Source organism: Sturnus vulgaris, chromosome 4, assembly GCF_052056855.1.
Source record: "Sturnus vulgaris isolate bStuVul1 chromosome 4, bStuVul1.hap1, whole genome shotgun sequence".
NCBI classification, from domain to species: domain Eukaryota; kingdom Metazoa; phylum Chordata; class Aves; order Passeriformes; family Sturnidae; genus Sturnus; species Sturnus vulgaris.
This window is the reverse complement of record NC_142246.1, coordinates 2,443,218-2,458,862: the sequence shown is the minus strand read 5'-3', so window position 1 is coordinate 2,458,862 and position 15,645 is coordinate 2,443,218. Positions and strand designations below refer to the sequence as shown.

Here is a 15,645-nt window from a genome sequence, read left to right as displayed (position 1 = left end):
ATTTAAAAAGGATAAGCAGAAAATATTCCAGTGGAGGATTTGGCTTTGAGTATTTCAGAGAAAAAGCCCCATCCAAGGAATTTATCTGTCTACATGGGAAAATAAAAATCAGCTTGTTTTAAAATGAAACAGGAGATTCCTTGCTCCACCAACTGATGCTTATCCAACTTCATTCAGCTTTGCTCAGATTTTCCACAAAGGAAAAAAAAAAGGAAAAATTACAATGAGTATGGAAAGTAACAAAATGATGAAAGCACTGACTGAGAAAAGATTCGTAATGGAAGTTTATATATAACTAATAATTAAGTTTCTTACCAACTGCTCCATCTACTACTCTGAATTTAAACCTCAGGTGACACTAAAATTCCCAACTTGGGATTTCACAAGCTTTAGAAATATTAATGCAGAACTATACAGAGTCTGCAAAAAAAAAAAGAACAATTCCAAGGAAAATGCACAAACTGCTGCTCTCAGAAGGCTGAAAAAGCCTCTTGCTTCCTTTGATTTAACACCAAAATGCTTTTCATCTCCCCATGCCTGTAAAAACAATAAATATGGCTGAATACAGATAAAACCAAAGCAAGTTTTTACACTCTGAGAGCACCTGAACCACCCCTCACAGCTGCCCAGGGGGTTTAGGGTGCATTTTTAAGGGGAGACAGTGCTGACATTAAGCTGGAAGGCAGTGGAAACATCCAAGGGAGAGAATTCAAATTTAACTCCTCTCCTCTCCACCAGTGTGAATGGAAAGAAAATGAGACACTGTTTTCCATGGCCTTTCTTGGGCCAGCAAAAGCTGAATTTACATTTTTAAGATAAGACAACCATTTAGTGATGACACTGCCTTTGCTTTTCTGGGCTCTGTTGTCCCCCAGTTCTCTGCTGAGCTGTTCAGGCTCTGCTCAATACGTGGCAGGAAATTCTCACCTCTCTCTGTGCTTTCCTGGCTTGTTTCTCTTCTAATTTCCTCTGTTTCTTTGCTCCAATTTTCCCAGACACCTGAAATTCCGGCACCTCCTCGGCATCCTCTTCCTCTGCAACATTGCATAAATGACAAATTTTAAATCATCTGGCAAAAGTCCCTTGGAGAAAACTTTAGTGCTGCCTAGGAAAGCAGCAGCAGATGAAAAGGAGACACACACTTCAGACAAGACCCTTTTAGATGGAAAAAGGGAAAAAAAAAAAAAAAATCACACGAGACTGCCAAAGCCACAGAGCAGAAGTAACAAGGCAAACACACACTCAAGTGAAGGCAGAAGCAAAAATTCCCTTGATCCTTTGAAGGAAAGCTTTTCATAAATATTCCTTGCTTTCCACAATTAAAAGAGAGACTTTCTCTGATACATAAATTGTGCTAATGGTTGTCATTATTTATCTGCTCAACGTTGGCCTGCAGAGACTTTCTTCCCAGTTACCCTCAGGCTTTGCAGAACATATCCACTGAAAAAGTGGGATTCAGAGGCACCCCACTCATCCACTGGTTCCAGCCTGACAGAAATAACCTTTCAGGGATGAGGGGAAAAAAAAAAAAATCCTTGAAATGCAAATCTTGGGTCTGCCTGCAAGAAAATGACATGTAAATATTTGCCTGTTGTATGACAAATGGTTGTTTACAGAGGTGATTTCTGCAAGGGTGAAATATGAAAGAGTTTTATGCTCAAAGGGTGTGCAAATGAGCATTTCTGCTCACTCAGGGGCTGAGGAAAAAGAGCTTTTAAATGCAGCCACTTCCTCCCTGCACAAAACTCAGGAATATTTGGCCACTTTATTTGTTGGTCTAAATCAGTCCTTGATGCCACCAAAGTCCTGGGGACTGACCTGAACACTCCCAGAGAAATCCTCAGCTCCCTGCACAAACACCACACAACATCTTCAGAGCCATGGCAGGCTCACAATGACAGCTCCTCACACATGGATCCCCTTTTTGGGTAAAATAATTGGTGCTTTGAGCATCCCCAGTGCTGTTCTGCTCGATGCTGACTTCAGATCCAAACTGGAAGAGATTTGGCAGGGCTGGTGCCAGGATGTTTTCTGCAGGGAGCTCTCTCCAGAGCACCTGGCTCCCTTTTCTGGCAACCCAAAAACTGCTATGAAAAGAAAATATGGATGAATGATACTCCCTCTTCTTTTTTTATGAAGAATTAGGTTGGAAACATTCTTGTTTTACTAATTCCAAGACAGAGAACAGGACTATGGTTAAACCACCAAGACACCATTAGAAATAAATGTATCTGAGAGCTGTGGAGGTGGCTCTCAAAGTTACCAGCTGTTTTCAGGAGATGGAATTCATATGAGCCTGCTTGCTGAGCTGGGCTTCAGAGAATTACTGCAGTCTGATCACTGAGATGATCAAAAGGAATTTCCTTTTACCCTTTCCTGCAGCACACAGAGCAAGGAGGGATACTCAGACCTGACACAGTGGCTTCTATAAATTTAATGATGCTTAAAACAACTTTATTTATATTTTAAATACAGCATGGAGGGGAGTTCCAAACACAATGGGTGAACACACCCAGCACTAGCAGTTATTACTCCAAAATTAACAGCTCAGTTCTGGTATTGTTGTTTAGAAAATAATTTCTGGTGAACACCACAAGTATAAAACCCCATCTATGACACTATTCCACCCGAGGGCTTCTCAGATTTCATCTATATTAAGATTACCTGAGCCAGTCATGAGGCAGAAATCTAAGGAAGGTTTGTTCTAAAAACTTTTTTTTCCCACTCTTGGATCAAACACGTCTTTTATTGTCCAGGACATTTCTATCCTCCTGTTGGAAGTATCTGATGTGACCCCTGAAGCATCACTCCCTCCAGTGTGTGCAGTTACATCCAACAAAAGCCAGAGATGGGGATGCAGACACAGCACATGATTCAGCAGAGCTGGGGAGGTCAGCAGGGCACTAAACCTGATATTAGTGCAATTAATATGTGCTAAATAAACCTGAACGTGCTGACAGCAACATAAACACACAGTCAAAGCATTTGCTGAATTAATTTGTTGTTGCAGCAGAACAGCTCCACCAAAAGCAGGGAGGATGCTGCACAAGGCCAGCAATTCTTTATTTCATTTTAATAAAGAGGTGATTGTTTCAGCAGCTTTTAACAATCACTTTGCACACACTCCTGGCTGTGACAACGCTGGGACACTCCATGGGGGGTGAGTCCATTGGAACCTGAAACTCCATCTGTCCCTGAGCCTGGGGTGGATGCAGGAGGGTCAGAGTGCTGGTGAAATCAGTTCAGCATCCCCCAAGTGCTGTGCTGGGGCAGCCTGGGCTTGTGCTCAGCTGGGAAACCTCACACTGAAAGCACTAAAACTGAAAGAAAGCAGCTTTAGATGGGACACTGGGAATGAATTTTCCCCTGTGAGGGTGGAATTCCCAAGAAGCTGTGGCTGCCCCATCCCTGGAAGTATCCAATGCCAGGATGGACACTGGAGCCACCTGGGATAGTGGAAGGTGTCCCTGCCCATGGCAGGAGGTGGAACTGGATGAGCTTTAACATTTATTCCAACCCAAACCATTCTGGGATTTCCCATCTCGAGAGTCAGAAAGCACAGCCAGTGTGACACATTGAGCTTTACACAAATGTGGGGCTCTCAGCTGAGAGGTGGCTTCAGGGAATCTTTGCTTTTCTTTCATATTTTGGACATATTGAGAGGCAGCACAAGAGGAAAGTTATCAGTCACACAGGTGTCTGAATTCTTGGAAATTTCCAGACTTTTTAAAAATGCTTCCCAGTTCCTTTAAAAATGTGCTGGAGTTCTCTATCAGGACAGGAATTTGGCAGAATTCTCTACTGTGTACACAACAGACAAAAACTTACAAAAGAAACCACCAGCATTGTGTATTTTAGTTATCCCAGAATGACAGAATGGTTTGGATTGGAAAGGACCTTAAAGATCATCTCATTCCAACCCCACTGCCACTCCCACCTTCCACCAGACCACTATTCCCCAAGCCCCATCCAAGCTGGTCTAGTTGTCCTTGTCTTGCTTCCTTTTAAATTCTGGATGAAGCAAATGGATTCCCATCCATGAAAAACAATGAGAATTGCACAGGTGGCTACTCACAAAAAGTCCTTTGGGCACAGCCAGCTCCCTTTTTTACTATTTCTGCAGCACCTAACAAAAGGAATAAGAGAACAGGGGGGAAAAGATGCCAGGCAAAAGCAGAAGATGTTATTAACAGCAGGTAATTAATACCCAACTGTCCTGGTTTCAGTTTGAAACCGGGTAGAAACATTAATTAATGTAGTGGGTTTGGTTTATTAATTGGAAATTTTTTTGTTGTGAGATAGGATTAGGAGGAAGGTAATACAGGCTTAATTTTAAACGGTGCAAAGAGAAACTTTATTACTAGAAACTGTAAGAAAAAGAAACCTCAGAATAAAAATTTAGATCACTTTTCTTCCCTACACACACTCTTTTTTTTTTTTACACCGAAAACATACAGAAAACAACTTAGTTTACTAATTTTTTAATTTTAATATTAATTTTTAAATTAAGAATTTTTAAATAGATAAAAAAATATTTAAAACAAATAATTTTTAAAATAGTTTACTATTTTAAAATAGTTTTAAAACACAGGTGTGACACCAGCCACTGGAAAGGTGTGGCCATTCCTCACTAACACAATCCCGTGGTGGGATTAATTATAGTCTAATAACTAGTCTTAATTTCTATCCTTTTTTTTTTTAATTTTTAATTTAATTTACTAGCTATCCACTTTAGAAACCGAACAAAAAACTGCTTTATTAACCCGAAGCCACAAGAGCAGGCGACACTCAGGGCAGAGAAGTGCAGCAGACACAAAGGACGCCAGACCTTTAGAGGCAGAATATGAAATTTATTCTCAGCTAAAACCATTTGGCAGAAGTGAGAAAACCACAAAGCTCGGCCCCTGCACAGCCTGTCTGTGCCTGGCAGGGATCAGACACTCACTGGGGGCACTCTGACAACACCAAACTCACTGGATGAGTAGCAGCAAGGCAAAAAATTGACTTTTGATTCACTAGTTGGGATATTAGTCAAAGTTTAACTGTACTAGAAAGGTTTTCCTACTGATTAAGCATTAAATTAATTTCAACTACGACGCCAATTAACACAGCTCCATTTCACAAGAACAGCGTGGGATCACATCACTGGTTCTAAATTTACACATTTTCCAGATCTTTCAGCGTTCAGAAAAAAGTGCTTATTTTAAGAGATTTCAGCACAAACACGTTCTTCTGGAACTTATGCACAATATCCATCACTCAGTGGGGATGAAGAATTATTTTTATATTATTTCCCCCCCCAAAAAAGTAGCAGAAAACACTCATACGAGATTTTTTTGAGCTGCAAGATTTGAATGCTGAGCTCAGATGCCACACAAAGCAATAAAGAGCATTTTAAAATGCCCAATTATTATAATTTTTAAAACTTTTAAAACCTTGTTTTTTGCCTTCTTTCCCAATAGTGATTAACACAAATAAAAAATAAAAATTCTGATCTCCAATCCTTGCCACGCAAAAGAAGAGAGGAACTTACAATTTCGTTTATGTTGCACCCATTAACTTTTCTTTATCATGTTTTATTTTACAAGCTCGAGCACTCAGACTGTCAAAAACTGTTGGATTTATCATTACTGATGCTGTGGAACCAAATGTTCACTGTACTGGAGATTCCAACACTTGTGCTCAGATGCACAATGCTAAAAGCTCAGAGAAAAGGCATTAAGATTTGGGATATTTAATCTTTTGAAGTTTTATATTGCTGGCAGAAGTAGAGAACCCACAGACTGGGGTAAATAATAAAAGCAACCTGATAAAACCAGATTATTTCTTTGAGGGAATCCTTACTTTTTGTTTGTTAAAAAACCAAACCAAACCAACCATCCACACAAAGCCCCATTTTTCAGCAACACATTTTGCAACAAGTCAGAGAGGTCATTTTGAAGACGTGAAAATGAGAGTGTCCTTCAAAATCAACCCCTCGAAAAATACTCCCTGGAAATGGCCTAGGCTGCTGAGGCTCCTCTGGCACATCCTTCCCTTTTCATTTTTTTTCCACCCACACCCCCAGCAGACCCAGAGCGTTGCCCAGTGGTCCCTGTTCTGTGGGACACTCTGGAAAATGCTGGCATTTCTTGGACAAGTCTGTTTCTTGCTCACCATACCATGATTTAGGGCAGTTATAATCACCAGTTTCTCTCTCCCTCACGTCAACAGCAGCCAAGTTTTGGCTCAAGACACAATTCCAAGTGACAGAAACCCCTCACTCTCATTTTTATCACAGCTGGATCAAGACAATCCAAGTGTACCTGTCATTATTTCATCCTCATGAGTTTCTTGTCACTTGAGAGGAAATTAAGTTTTTGATGTAAATACCCACTTTCTGCTCCAAAATGCAGTCTCAAGAGAAGCACCTTCTTCACCTCTGAGCTCTTTGCAGAGCTCAAAGGACAAGGAGCAGGTTTGGAGGGTCAAGCTCAACTTGAGAGCTGGGTAAAGTGTTTTTTCTGCACATGATCAGCAGCCAAGTAAAAGCTCCCAACAAAACACCCTTATGTCCACCCAGAGCTGAGCAGAATCCAAGTGGATGCACTCAGAGCATCAATCAGGCAAAAACAAGAGCCAAGCACACCCTCCTTGGATGGTAAATAAAAGTAATTTGAAATTGGAAATGGTTAATGCTATTTATTTACACTACCACATGCCCCGAACAACCCTCAGTCCAATTCCAATTTCTCCCCTTTTCCCACTGCTTAGCTTGGCCTCTCTTACCCTAAATGATTAATGCCTGAAATCCTCACCCATTTATGCCTTGCAGCATTTTCAGTTTGGCTGTAGCCAGTCCACAAAGCCACCTCTGTCTGGGTTCAATTTAAATTAAGACACACAGAGTTAATTAAGTCTGCTAGCTGGGATCTCAACCTAATCACATGAATACACAACCCTCCTTCCAGACTCCTTTTGCACAGGGAAAGGAGCAGGCACCTTGCTCCAATGTGCAGAGGCTTTTAACAAGACTCCCAGACTGCAGAGGGCTGCAGGAAAGGCAGGAGTGTTGTGGCTGGAATTAAATTGGGCAATTTAAGGCAATCAAAACCATTTTTCTAGAACAGCTCAGGGGTCTCAGTCATTTTGAGAATTACCTTGTCACCAAGGAGAAGAATTTCCCAGCAATCTCTGGTCATCAGAGGGTATTTGCAGGTGCTGATGTTCTCCTGACAGGTGACCTTGGAGCACTGATCCCCACGGAGAAACTGAGGCAGGGTGGGCACCTGGCTGGGCCTGTCCCATGGCACAGCCCACATGGATCCTGGCACTCAGGAACCCAGCACCTGCTGGCTTTTCCTTCTGGCAGCAAAGTCAAGATATTTGGTGTTGCACTATTGTTTGTGACAACCTATAACGAATTTAGTTAGCTAAATTCCCCAGCAAGCTGATGAATTAGCTCCACTGGCAATGGGTGTAGATTTGAATATTGCAAATATTCATTTACTATCTCTGTCTGTATTAAATGACTCCTTATCCAGATCCACAAGTAAGATTTAAGCTACAGAAGGGACAATGAAGTTTCCAAGGTTTTGATGTTAGTGCCCAGGGTTTGGGGTTGTTTTTCCTCCCCCATTCCTCTGTGAGAGATTTGAGTCCTGGCACAAACACAGCAGCTCAGCACAGGCAGCAGAAACCGTGGGCTACAACTTCACCCTCAAAGCTTCTTTCTCATTCTGGAATTGAAATCTGATTGTTAGATGGAAAACAGAAAACCCTCATGTTAACCACAACTCCAAAGTCTGCAAGTGCTGCTTTGGGGACATTTCCTAGAGTCAGCAGAACTGGCTCCCAGCAGGCAGAACTCTTTGGTGGCAACAGCACTTCCTACATGACTGCACTTAGTGACAATTACAGGGACACAGGGATGGTCAAGGGCATCCTCACACCCTCGCTGAGGTCAGTGCTCAGCTTTTTGCAGCGATGGCTTGGTGAAGAAATCACTTTTTGGAAGAAGTGACAGTGACACAGACAAGGATCAGGCAGCTTTGCCCAAAGCTCAGCACAGGCCCAGAGTGGAAATTCCACACAGGGAACAGAAACTGATCAGTACAACACTGTAATAAATTCAAACAGAAAAAAAAATCGACTTTGGTTGCAGATGTTCACAAGTTTTCAGAGCATTTACAAGGTGTAAGAGTGGGGAAACCAGACTGGCTTGGGTTTGGTGTTTCTGTCTAAATTGCCAAATAATTTTGCTCTTCAGCCCTGGTGCTGCACTAGGCTCTCTTTCCAAGGAGTCAACGAATTCTTTAGCACAAAACTCTGCTGTGAAGAGAATTTGCTATTCCAGGTGGTTCAAATGCAAGCAGCAATTAAGCAAAACTGCTCTATACTATAGTAACACAGAGAAAATGAAAAAAAAAAAAAAAAAGGGATAAATCCCAGAGTGATTCCAGGCTCGTGCCACATGTCCACAGAGAGGGCTTTAAAATATTCAACACATCATTTTGTAAGGGGAAAACCCAAACCCCACAGTAAGACAGGTAGCTCAGGGCCAGGCTGAAGGATCTGCAGCACAGAGGGTGGCTAATCCCAATTAATAATGGCCACTGGTCACCGAGCACCTCAGTGCTGGGGAATCAGGGACAGCTGCTTCTCTCCACAGCTCCTCTGCTCAAGTCTGTGCTCACTCTCCAAAGGCTTCACTGCTCCTGCTGTGCACCTGTGCTCAGCCACATGGAAAAACCACCCCAAAAAATGAACAAAACCGCCCACAGAAGCAGCACAAAACAGAAGCAAAGAGCAAGAAGCTGTTTTAATTTGGGTAAGAAATTAGGGAAAACAAATAAAAGAAGGCATGTCATTTCAAAGGGAACTTCATGCAAAAGCAGCAGCACTTGCATGTGATGTACAGAAAGCTGCAAAAGAATTATTTATAAAGCCCAATGACACAGATTCTTCTATTGCTAAAGTGACAAAGTAAAATAAGATAAGATAAGATGAGCCGTTTGCTTTGACAGCTTCACTGTCGGCCTTCAGCATTCAAACTTTTGATGTCTGGAGTTGAAAACTGAGTATTTTTAGATTCCATTTTCTTTCCAGGATGTTATCACAGGAGAAGAAATAACCAAAGTTGAAAAGTTCACACCTGTCCAATCTCCATCTGTGAAACTGCTGAACATAATTAGCTGGAAAAGCACATTCACCTGCCAACACGAGGCTTTCTACGAAGTGCAGGGCAAGAAAAGCTGAACAAAGTGCAAACAGTCCCCAACCAAGGCATCACAGAGGTGTGTGCTCAGTGCTTTCACCTCTTGCACACCACTGACACCCTGATCTCCACTGCAAACTGCAGTGCAGCAAAGCCTGCTTGAGCAGAAAGCCTGAACACTTCACCCACGATCTGAAAGTAGAAAGAATCCAGGGGGGTGAATCATGGTGATCTCATCTCTCCAGCAATAAAGAGAATAATGTGTCAAGCTTCACCAGAAAAGGGAATTATACTTACAGGCTGTAGAAAGATGTTATTTTCACCATATTTTTGCCTATGACCACACCATATGAAATGTAGCTGTGAACTGTAAATCCAGCACAGGATTTACACAACACATTGTCAACAACCTGCTGGCAAAATGCTGCAGTCTGTGGTGATCTCCAGGTAATCCACTTGATCCTGACCATCACCTGGATGGCTCCTTGGAGAGAAAACTCCACATTTTGCAGAGATTACATTGGGGAATTAACGCTTCCTATCAATTTAAAAGAAATCAGCAATTTACTACAGCTTGTTATTCAATGCAAGGTGTGGATTCTGTTTTCCCTGATTTAATTTAATTCCCTGCATGGCTAAGCAGGAAATACAGAAGTTTTTAGGAAGGATGTGAAAAGTCTGGCACCACAAAGAGCCAGGATTCATCTCAGGAGGAGGGAGAGGTTAAAAGTAAGGGGTATATAGAGAAAAGGGATGAAGCAGGGAGAGATTATAGCCAAACTACAAATAATCCACCAGCAAAACTCAACAGGAGTTGAGGAGGCAGCTGCACCCCTTCCCCCAGCTGTAACACGGGCTGTGAAGGTTCGTTTCAATGTGTGCAAGGCGAGCTGAAGCCAGGGTTACCTTGCAGCCACTCCTCTGCCTGCTGGGCTCTCCTCTGGGCCATCAGCCTGCTGCCCATGTTCCTGCGGCGCCTGGGCATCCCCTCTGCCCTCTCCTCGCCCTGGGGACGGGGTCTGGCCCCTGCTGCTGCTGCTGCTGCCACATTCTGCTGGTGCTCCTCGTCAGCTGCAACAAGGAAATAAAATATTCCTATTAAAGCTTTCACTTCTGCCTCTGTTTCTGAGTTACCGGACAGCAAGGAGCCAAAAGTGTGGTTTTCGTTCTGAAGTATTCTGATTTTTTTTTTTAATTTTAATTTGTGCTTGTGTAATAGATTCAGATGATTGAAACATCAGAGCTGAATGTTTCAGAGAGGAATATAGAAATCATTACATATGAAACAAAACCCGAAGAGCAAAGAAGGATCACAAATTACAGCTGAAATAAACACAGTTACAGGGTAACTTCATCCTACCCCACTGATTTCAACTCCCCAAAACACAGGTACGCATAAACAGGACACGAAGGGTCACTGCAGATCTCACTGCCATCCTCTCTGCATATGCTGCAGTCACTAATTAACATTTGGCAAATGAAGAATATCCTAACAGGAGCAGCTTGGAGGATGGAACTGACCAGTGCGTTAATTTCACAAGTTTTCCATAGGAAACGCTCAGATTTTTTTTTTTCGAGGCTTCCTGTTGCTTCAAACTGTGGCAGTAATGTAAAAAAAACCCCAACAGATAATGGTAAAATATCATCATCCTTGCTACCTGCTTTGCATATTCTGTTGATAAGCCTAATTGCTATTTGTTACCTGCTCAATCCTGCAAGGTATTACCTTTCAAGCCTTAATTCAGGCAAATATTTAAATGGTCACATGGAAAACTGCAGAACTACTCACTCAACTCAGGACACAATTATTTTGTGATCTGCTGGATTATGCTGCGTCCCAGCAGGAGCACAAAACGCTTTGCACACCGTGCCAAGTCTCCAGCATCTCCTGATCCAAACAATGCCTTCCTAAAAAAACCTCCCATTAGCATATCTCCCATCAGAAAATGAGATTCGTTCTGACTGAATGCGATTGAGCCTGCAGCTCACACCTCAGTTATCTCAGCCTTCAAAGTGCTGACTTTGGGGTTGATAAGGACAGAGCTGCAGCCCTGAGCTCAGCAGGGCTGCACGGCACAGCCACCTGGGGCAGCCTTTGGCCAGCTCGGGCTGCTGCAGCAGAGATGTCACAGGCATGTCTGCAGGCCCCCACTAACTCTGTGACATTTGGAACTGAGTCACTGCCCTGCCACGCTGCTGTCACCCTCCTGCTCCCATCTACCTCTGCAGCCAGAACAGGGCAGTGAGAAATCACCCAGTGCAGGCTCCAGGGATTCAAGGCTTGCCCAGTCCTATTCACAGCTCCTTTGGAATGCTGTAGGAAACATTTTCCTGAAGAAGCAGAGCAGCACATCACTTCTTGGACACTGATAAATGTCAAAACCACTCTGCAAAAAGCTTTTTATACAAATGCAGTGTTTCTCTTCCTGAGTTCTTGAGATATGCTGCAATTCAAACCTCAGCATCCTTTCACCTGCAAGCTTTGGTAATTCCCAAGATGGTCCTGCCCAGCAGCTGAGCTGTGCAGCTCCAGCACTCATTCATGCTGGTTTTGGTTCCTGTTGTCCTGTGAAACAGAGACTGCTTTGCATTTTATGAAAGAGGAATCTATTTATAAGCCATATATTTATTTCAAACGGAAGAGCTCAACCCTCACAGAGAAAAACATGTGAGCCAAGCTCTCTGCTTTTCTCCATTTAATTCTCTATAGGAGACTCAGTAATTCCTCAAAGTGACCAGTGTGGACTGGGCTCAGGATGTACTAAACCCCACCAAACCTGACCCATATCATGGTCAAACACATAGGGCAGCTGTTGGACAGTATTTGTCACATCTCCAACATGTGCACATTAACAGAAGACACCAAGTCGCTATGGATTGTCGTTTAGTAGGAAAATAAATGTTTTAATGAAGCTTTTTTTCTTCTTTCCAGTGCCTAAAATATTTCTCCTAACTGCAGATTCTTTTCCAGCAGCACACAGCTGGCTGAACATGAGCCAGTGGCACCTGGTTTGTGGCAGCACTGGGGTGGCAGCAGGGCCAGGGCAGTGCCTGTCCCCTGTGCTGGCCCTGCTGGGGCACCTCCAGTGCTGGGGGCAGTTTTTGAGCCCCTCCCAATAAAAAAGACCTGGAGGGGCTGGAGAGAGTGCAGGGAAGGGAACAGAGATGGGGAAGGGTCTGGAGCTCCAGGAGCAGCTGAGGGAGCTGGGAAAGGGGCTCAGCCTGGAGAAAAGGGGGATCAGGGGGGACCTTGTGGCTCTGCACAACTCCCTGACAGGAGGGGACAGCCGGGGGGGTCGGGCTGTGCTGCCAGAGAACAGGGACAGGAGGAGAGGGAACGGCCTCAGGCTGGGCCAGGGGAGGCTTAGATTGGATATTTGGGAAAATTTCTTCATGGAAAGGGCTCTACAGCCCTGGCCCAGCTGTCCAGGGCAGTGCTGGAGTCCCCATCCCTGGAGGGCTTTAAAAGCCATGTGGATGTGGCACTTGGGGACATGGGATGGCCTTGGCAGTGCTGGGGGAATGGTTGGACTGGATGATCTTAGAGGGTTTTTCCAACCTTTTTGAATCCAGCACTCCACAGCTTCTGTTTGCCAGGCACTCAGCTGGGCAGAGATTTGGAAAACATGAACGTTACTCATTGCATTTCTTCCTGTCCTTCGCAGGAGAAAATCCTCATTTGCTCTGCTGTCACACAGCTGGACCTGCTCCCTCAGGGGTCACAGCTTTGCCTACGAGACTCCACACACACCATTTGTTGTAGAATGCTGAAAGTCACACACCGTTGTGCCATCACACACTGATGGCACCCAGAAGGGAGGCTTCATAGAACAGAGGACACACTTAAAAATCACTTTTCCTCGGGACTGGACTGACTATCAGATCTGAGCTCAAGAATGATTTGCTCTGGGGTCTGGCCCTGCTGGTTTTTGGTTTTTTTTCAGCTCCTCCTGCAGCACAGGGCGGGGTTTGGCTGCTGCACTTATCTGAACACATCTCTTCACTTTCCTGGAGCTGCAGAGGTCTCAGCGGTGGCACCCCAGGCTAGTCAGATCATGCAGAGATTAGTCACACAAGCACTAATTAGCCTTGATCCAGAGCCATCTGAGTGAAAACTAATGGCCAGCATTAAAGAGGTGACACAAGCCATCCACAAGCTTTGCAGAATGGCAGGCCAGACCGAATTAATGAGACAAACCCCTCAAATTAACAGGTAATACAAACAAAACACTCAACAGCTGTCTGGGAAATGGACACGGGCTCAGTTTGTATTTGAAACTGCGGTGTCCAGGGTCTGACTCAGCCCTCAAAACCCAAGAATATTTTTGTGCTGGGCACAGCAGCTCTGCCTCGGTGTTCAGGAAGCATCAGTGCAAAGATTATTTCAGCTGACTTGTCAGCCAGGGCACAGCAGCAGCTCTGAGACTCTGGCTGTGTCTCCTTCCTGAAGGGAGAGAGAACAGCACTGCAAGGAGAAATCTCTGCTGAACTGGATGTGAAGCACCACTGCCAAAACCACCACGGAATCTTCCAGAGCCCGGATCAGGACCTCATTTTACACTCTCCAGGCAGAAATCTGCCCCTTCACAAAACTGTGCAAAATTCTGCTTACAGCAGAGATGCTTTTCTGGAGAAGCAAGCCCTTGCCTATCACAGCAGCTTCCTCAGTCCCCTCAGATGAGCAGGTGACAGCTGGGGCTGGCAGCTCTGGGGGCAGGTCAGGGCTGCCCCAGGGACACAGCTCCCTCCACCTGCCGCAGCCTCACACGTGCTGGCACTCCCCAGCACCTTCTGCCTCGCTGCAAAACCTCTGAAATTCAGACAGGGATTCAAAATTCAACAGGTGGAAGATTCCTGGGGAGGTGCTTTGGCCCATTGGAGCTTATCAGAAAGAGAGCTGGCAACCACGTGTAAAATCAAGAATTGCCACGTTTGTTGGTTTGGTTTTTTTTTTTCATTTTCAGTAGAACAAGTCCAGGCATGATCCTGCTGGAAACAAGTGACCTTTCAAAGGAAATATAAAGGTACAAGATTTAACTCTCCTGATCCTCAGCTCCCTAAAGCAGGCAAGTCTTAAACATTGTTAAACGCCAATTTCCACGAGATAACACAAAAGGAAGCTGCTGCCCCAATCCCTGCACGTTTACAAGAACTGAGAGCTTCCAACACTTCTTTAGGTCCAATATCCCTGGTTTCAAGTCCTTTGCAGGTGGCAACAGATTTATTGGCAGAATTGTGACAGCTTTCATTCTCTACCTAAGAAAATGAAATATGAAAGCAAATTACTGTTTAAAGCTAAATTCTGTGGTTATTAAATACACCACAGTACCAGTGGTTTCAAAAAATCATTTCTGTTGTGTACAAAGTCATCCCCAGCAGCTGAAATTCTGGGAAGGGCTTTATCTGACAGAAACCAATATATTAATGTAAAAAATAAATCTTAAAACCACAGTATAAAAAAGCATGACCAACTTGGAAGTGTCAAAAAGTTACCACTAAAAAAGGCTTCAACATGATTAAATTGTCGTGAATGTAAATTAACTTCAACCAACGTGCTCAAAATCAATATTACAGGCTTTTAAAAATTAATTCACACTATTTAAAATGAATGCTTGGGCTTCAATTTAGAACTTTGAATGCTTAAAGAGAAAATAAATCCTCCCAAGCCCCACAGTCCCTGATTTATCCAAATCACGACAGGAGTCAAGCTCAGGAAATGATGTATTTCTCCAGGACATGCATCCCTCACTTTTACCAGAAGTTCATCTCCTCATTCATAGGAATCCATTGAAATTACATCAGTTTCCAAATATTTCCAAGAGAAAGATTTAGACCAGGTCTGTGGAAGCAGAGGTGCGTGAGAATTGTGTTGGAATATCTAATTATTATCATAAAAATCTGCTTTTAACACAGATCCCTTACCAGCACAGTATTGCACTGAGTAACTGTGTTTATACTGAAGGTGTGGTGGTTTTTCCTCCTAATTAAAAATTATCAAAGCAACTCCCCCAAAAGAAAAATAATACAAAGACCAACCCCAAAACACCCAATATCCCCAAAATCTGTGTAGGTATTGACCAGGAGTTCAGAGTTTTCCTGACTAAACATCTTAATTTGACATCTGGCAGCCAAACAACCTCGCTCCTTGCACTGTGAGAACACAACAAGGTCAGTGAGTTCACAGCCACACCTGACTCCTTCCCACCCACACGAGGTCACTTCCACCACAGTGGCATTGGCAGTGTTGCTCATGGTTGGACTCAGTGATTTTACAGGGTTTTTTTCCAGCTCAGATGATTCTTTCCTCTAACACAGGGCTGGAAGTGCTGCATCATCCACCTGCTTCCCACAACTGCACTGGGTGAGGTGGAAAAGGAGCAGAAGTGGGACATGGCACAGGATTGAGTCCAGATGGCTCTGGAATATCTCCAGTGAGGGAGACTCTGCAC

The 15,645-nt window shown here is 43.8% G+C and overlaps 1 protein-coding gene across 1 annotated transcript in view; it reads right to left on the bottom strand.

The window, feature by feature from the left end:
* DDRGK1 (DDRGK domain containing 1) overlaps positions 1 to 15,645 on the bottom strand; it is a 33,927-nt gene that overhangs the window by 16,947 nt on the left and 1,335 nt on the right. Inside the window, exons 2-3 of the mRNA XM_014876217.2 lie at positions 10,103 to 10,267; positions 928 to 1,034 (exon numbers count right to left, since the gene is read on the bottom strand). Of these exons, the coding sequence (XP_014731703.2) occupies positions 928 to 1,034; positions 10,103 to 10,267 (272 nt within the window). The remainder of the gene's footprint in view (positions 1 to 927; positions 1,035 to 10,102; positions 10,268 to 15,645) is intronic.